General features: G+C 49.8%; 1 protein-coding gene across 7 annotated transcripts in view; it reads left to right on the top strand.

The window, feature by feature from the left end:
* The first annotated feature begins 4331 nt into the window (after positions 1 to 4331).
* ZNF143 (zinc finger protein 143) overlaps positions 4332 to 6000 on the top strand; it is a 54154-nt gene continuing 52485 nt past the window's right edge. For 3 of the 7 annotated variants that reach the window (XM_062196524.1, XM_062196523.1, XM_062196522.1), the window contains exon 1: positions 5081 to 5167. Coding sequence is in view for 2 of the 7 variants with exons in the window: in XM_062196520.1 (XP_062052504.1) it covers positions 5126 to 5167 (42 nt within the window). In the remaining 5 variants the exon portion in view is untranslated. Of the gene's footprint in view, positions 4447 to 5080; positions 5168 to 6000 lie in introns of those variants that run through there. The other 4 variants (XM_062196520.1, XM_062196519.1, XM_062196525.1 and 1 more) reach the window with 3 other exon arrangements.

Below are 6000 nucleotides of genomic sequence, written 5' to 3'. Positions count from 1 at the left end.
TGGTGGAGCAGCTGGGTCTCGAACCGGCGCCCATATTGGATGCCAGCACTTCAGTCCAGGGAGTTAACCTGCTGAGCCACAGTGCTGGCCCCTGAAACCCTATATTCTAAATGCTTCCTATTAGAATCTCTTAAAGTTTCTCTAAATTTTTTTTTCTTTTTTAGCAACAAGATGCTTGTGTCCCATATTGGAGTTGCCTGGGTTTGAGACCCAGTTCTAGCTCCTGGCTTCAGCTTGTTGCTAATGCAGACCCAGGGAGACAGCAGTGATAGCTCAATAGGGTTCTTGCCAAGGGTGGGAGATCTAAATTTTAGTTTGCAACTACCAGCTTTAACCATCAGACAGCTCCATCTGTCTGCCTCTCAAAAGAAAAAATGAGAAAAAGAAGGAACTTTCTCAACATCTACTAAATCCTAAAGTGAATATACTTACTGGTGAAAGGCTAAAAAAGTTTCTTCCTAAAATCAAGAATAAGAATGTCCTCTTCAACACTATACTGTATATGTTTTAGCCAGGTTAATTAGGCAAGAGAAAATATACACAAACCAGTTGTATTTCCATGTAGTGGCAATACATGAGATTTAAGAAAATGCATTTTTTTTTTAAGATTTATTTATTTACTTGAAAGAGTTACACAGAAAGGAGAGGTCTTCCTTCCACTGGTTCACAATGGCTAGAGCTACGCTGATCAGGAGCTTCTTAAGAGTCCCATGTGGGTGCAAGGGCCAAAGGACTTGGGCCATCTTCCACTGCTTCCCCAGCCCATAGCAGAGTTGGATAGGAAATGGAGCAGCCAGGACTCGAACTGGCACCATATGGGATGCCAGCAGTGCAGGCGGTGCCTTTACCCTCTGCCACAGCACTGGCCCCACCATTTTAAGTAAAAATACTGAAATTTAGTAAGTTTTTCAACACAGTGTTGAAAGAGCTACATAAATGAAAAGACATCCCATATTCATGAATTGGAAGCCAATATTGTGAATATGGCAACAACCCAAATTGACTTACAGATTTGATGTAATCCCTACAAAATGGTTACCAATTTTTTTAACCACAGGTATTGCCATACTTACCCTAAAATCAATGTACAAATACTAAGGATGGGGCCAGTATTGTGGGTTAAGCCACTGCCTGCAACACTGGTAGCCCATATGGATGCTGGTTTGAGTTCCAGCTGCTTCACTTCTGATCCAACTCCCTGCTAATGTGCCTGAGAAGGCAGCTGCCCCAACTGTTCAGGCCCCTGCACCTTTGTGCAAAACCAAGAAGCTTCTGGCTCCTAGCTTTGGCCTGGCCCCACCCTGGCCATTGCAGCCATTTGGGGAGTAAACCAGCAGATGGAAGCTCTCTCACTTTCCCTGTAACCAACTTTAAAATAAATATTTTTGTTTTTTTGGAGATATACAAAAGCCAAAACAATCTTGAAAAAGAACATGATTCAGAAAAAATACTGGGCTGGCGCTGTGGTGCAGCAGGTTAACACCTGGTCTGAAGCACCGGCATCCCATGTGGGCACCAGTTTGAGATCCGGCTGCTCCACTTCTGATCCAGCACTCTGCTGTGGCCTAGGAAAGCAGTAGAGGATGGCCCAAGTCCTTAGGCCTCTGCACCCACGTGGGAGACCCAGAGGAATCTCCTGGCTCCTGGCTTCAGATCGGCACAGCTCTGGCTGTTGCGGCCAACTGGGGATGGAAGACTTCTCTCTTTGCCTCTCCTCTCTCTGTACCTCTTTCAGATAAATAAATCTTCTAAAAAAAATAGAAAAATAATCCACAAGTGGCTCTGAGATGTTTATGTGCAAAAACAATCATTTTTAGCCGGCACCGCGGCTCACTATGCTAATCCTCCGCCTGCGGCGCTGGCACACCGGGTTCTAGTCCCAGTCGGGGCACCGGGTTCTGTCCCGGTTGCCCCTCTTCCAGGCCAGCTCTCTGCTATGGCCCAGGAAGGCAGTGGAGGATGGCCCAAGTCCTTGGGCCCTGCACCCGCATGGGAGACCAGGAGAAGCACCTGGCTCCTGGCTGCGGATCAGCGAGATGCGCCAGCCACAGCAGCCATTGGAGGGTGAACCAACGGCAAAAGGAAGACCTTTCTCCCTGTCTCTCTCTCACTATCCACTCTGCCTGTCAAAAAAAAAAAAAAAAAAAAGTTTCAGTTCATTTGGAGATATAGTTTAACTTTCCAAAAATAGAAACTTCTCACTTTGTCTCAAGTATTTTTCCCCTCGGAAATGATTTTGAAATCTTTTATTTCTGGAAGTACCCACTGTTAAGAAAAGCGCAGATTGGTGCCACCTTACGTGGGGCACCAAAAATGTTAGGAAAAGCGGCACAGAATAGCGAGGCAGTGTATGAATCTATAGCCAGACTTAATTTATACAGAGAAAATAAATTCACAGACGTGGTGACCAACTGCTGCTGTCCACATTGATGGAACATGTGGCAGAATGCCTGGGTCCCCAGGGGCCGGGCCTTTTTATATTTTAAGAGCTAGGGTTGGCCGGCGCCGTGGCTCACTAGGCTAATCCTCTGCCTTGCGGCGCCGGCACACCAGGTTCTAGTCCCAGTCGGGGCACCGGATTCTGTCCTGGTTGCCCCTCTTCCAGGCCAGCTCTCTGCTGTGGCCTGGGAGTGCAGCAGAGGGTGGCCCAAGTCCTTGGGCCCTGCACCCCATGGGAGACTAGAAGCACCTGGCTCCTGCCTTCGGATCAGCACAGTGCGGCGGCCATTGGAGGGTGAACCAACGGCAAAGGAAGACATTTGTCTCTCTCTCACTATCCACGCTGCCTTTCAAAAAAATAAAAAAAATTTTTTTTAATTAAAAAAAAAAAAAGAGCTAGGGTTGTGGGTGGGGGTAGCAGGTGGAGGTGAATTCCTAGCACAGGTCTTACAGGTGGCTGTGTTGGGCCTTGGGAACCTGGAAAAAATGCAGGGGTGAGTTATGAAGGCAATAGGGTGTGGGACCAAATTGAGATTAAAGGACAAGGAATAAATTTTTATCTCTTTTGGGCAATGAGCGAGAATGGGTGTGGTTTATGTCCTTGTCCATTATGTTACCACTGCTGAAAACTAGACTTAATTACATCTAGGAACTACTGGAGGGGCCAGCACTATGGTGTAAGTGGGTATAGCTGCTGCCTGCAGCATCAGCATCCCATAGGGGACCCGCTCCACTTCTGATCCCAAGTGCTTGGCCCCTGCACCCACGTGGTAGACCCAGAAGCTCCTGGCTCCTTGCTTCGGACTAGCCCAGCTCCTGCCATTGAAGCTATTTGGGGAGTGAATCACCAGATGGAAGATTTGTCTCACCCTCTCATTAAGTCTAAACATACCCATCTGGGCTGCTCCTCTTCTGATCCAGCTCTCTGCTACGGCCTGGGAAAGCAGTGGAAGATGGCCCAAGTCCTTGGGCCCCTGCATCCACTTGAGACCCAGAAGCTCCTGGCTCCTGGCTTTGGATCAGCGTAGCTTCAGCCATTGTGGCCATCTGGGGAATGAACCAGTGGATGGAAGACCTCTCTGTCTCTACCTGTCTCTACCTCTCTCTGTAACTCTTTCAAATAATTAAAAATATATATTTTTTTAAAAAGTCTATTATAAATAAATAAAATACCCAGAAAATACAGGCAGTATAAATTAAAAAACTTGACTTTCTTCAACTCTATTTAAAAGGTTATCTACCTATTGGGAAAGAGTATTCAAAGAGCAAAACCCTCCAGTTTCAAGTGACCTAATCCTAAACATAGGTCATCTGAACAATATATGTCCCTGGAACGGCATTTGGGTATGAATTATGCAACTACGCCTTGGTTAGGGCCAGCTTAATCAGGAAAAGGTGGGGGGGGGGGGAGGCAATCTTTGACAGGACTGGCTATTTTAAATATCTTTTTGACTTAACCGCCTATGCACTTCATAATTATCTGAAATGCAAACACTAAATCAAACATCTTGCTGTTTTCCCAAGCAGAACCCAAATCTGTTCCAACGGGTCAACCTCCTCACTGTTTCAGCAACTCAACCACACCTTGCACGCCCAAGTTAACAAATCTGTTTACTTGGCCTGGCTGCCAAAGCAAATGAGCATCTACCGAATACCCCGACACGGCTAGTATTTCCAGTATTTTAGAAACGGATTGGATTCAGACGGAAAAGAAACATTATCACACTTGCCACAACTAATGCGTACACATGGGTATAGAGAGCCCGACTGAATGCTTTCCCCACCCTGTTTTAGTCTGCCAAGCCCCAAAAGGAAAAGAACATACAAAAGAACGTAGTGACACTACTTCAAACAACTTCAAATCCTGAGCCGGAAATATATTAAGGCTCAGAAGCATTCATAGTGCCTGTGCGCGAAGTTCAAGACCCGCCGGCCCGCGGCCAAGCTCCGCCGAAGGTTCCGCAGGAGACGAAGGATCACCCTCCCACCGCATGGTGATAGCCCACGGTGAGTGGGGAAGCACAGGACGGCTTGGAAGCCAGTCACCGGCATACAGCAAACAAGAAAGCATAGCCCTCGCCCCAGACTAACGGCCTCAAGCCGGCAGCAAAAGCCTCAAGGGAGCGGTCAGGTCTTTCCTACTCTCCCACTTCCTTTACCCTCCCAACCGAACATTCAGCAATCGCTAGGCTAAGCCCAGCCGTTCTCCAGAACGCGATCCGGCAAGCCCACCGGGAGTTCCAAGGCCGCCTCCTCGCCCCTGCGGGGAAAATGGCGCCCGTCACCCCTTCTCCCTCACGGGTGATCACAAGGACCAGCCTCCCTCCCTCGCTACAAAATGGCGCCTCCCGCTGGGGCCCCAGAATCAGCATAATTCACTTGTCAGTAAGGCGGTGTCGGTCTGGGATGAGCGGTTCTGCGAACCAGTCAGATACAGGAGCTTTGATTCAGCACTTGGCGCCAGCCATTCAAGCGCGGGTTGTAAGACCAGGTTTGGCTGACGTCAAGAGGAGGGGACGTCGCTAAGGCGGTTTCCTTTTGCGTCAGCTAGCTGTGGGCCAATGGCAAGCCGAACTCGACCAGTGAGTGACGTAGTGGCAGCCCAATGGAGGATGGGGGCGGGTCTCAGTTTCGCTATGCGGGTTGCGGGGCCTGGGGGCCGGACGGCTGTTTCCTGTCCTGGTGCATGGTGGTCGGACGAAGGAATTGTTGGAAAATTTTCTCGGAGGTTCGTATATAAATGTGTTTTTACCCAGTGTGCATTATTCTCCGCCCGGCCGCCGCCCTCAGCGCGGCGGCGCGGGCCCGCTTGGGCCCGGGCTCCAGCTCCGGCTCCTAAGCCTTAGTCACAGGCCCTGCCGATCCTACGGCCGGCCTCGGTAGCGGCGCCTGGGCAGAAGGGAGTTTATTAATAACCCGCGGCGGCCACTCTGGGGCGGCGGAGCTTTTCTCGCTGAGGACGCACCCCCTCCCCCCGCCTGGTCTCCGCGCACTGCGCCCCGCCTGTTCCCCTCAGGGGACCGCTGAGGGGAGGGAGAGAAGGCGGGGAGGGTGGAGCCCTCGGGAGCCTGGTGGCGTTGCTCGGCCTGACCTCCGCGCGGAGCGAGTCCCCTGGCACGCCGAGGCGGAGTTCTCCAGCTCGGACTCCGGGCCCACGGTTCGCGGCTGGCGCCGGCGGCAGGGCTGGCCCAAGGCCCGCTTGGGACCTGCCTCCGGGTCGCACCCAGAATTTCTCCTAACAGGATCGTGGACAGATTTCTTGTTTCCCCTGCGTACTTTAAAAGGTCGCTGAGGCCTGCCATAGAATATAAAAAATTGCCAATTTTATTATAATTCCTTTTCCCCAGTTTTGGCCAGAGTGAACAAGTCTGTATATTTATTTTATAGTGGGACGTGAGCCAGGTTTTTTCCCTTCCCTCTTTGTTTTTTTGCACATTATAACGAAGAGAGTAGGGAAGAACATCATTGCAGACCCATTATTTGTTTAAAATTAGCTCAGCTTTTGGACTTTTCTTAATCAGCCGGTATAGTCAACTTGGGGATATGGTGAGACATTGTAGG

The sequence above is a fragment of the Lepus europaeus genome, chromosome 7, assembly GCF_033115175.1.
Source record: "Lepus europaeus isolate LE1 chromosome 7, mLepTim1.pri, whole genome shotgun sequence".
Lineage (NCBI taxonomy): Eukaryota > Metazoa > Chordata > Mammalia > Lagomorpha > Leporidae > Lepus > Lepus europaeus.
This window is presented reverse-complemented; position numbering and strand designations above follow the sequence as displayed.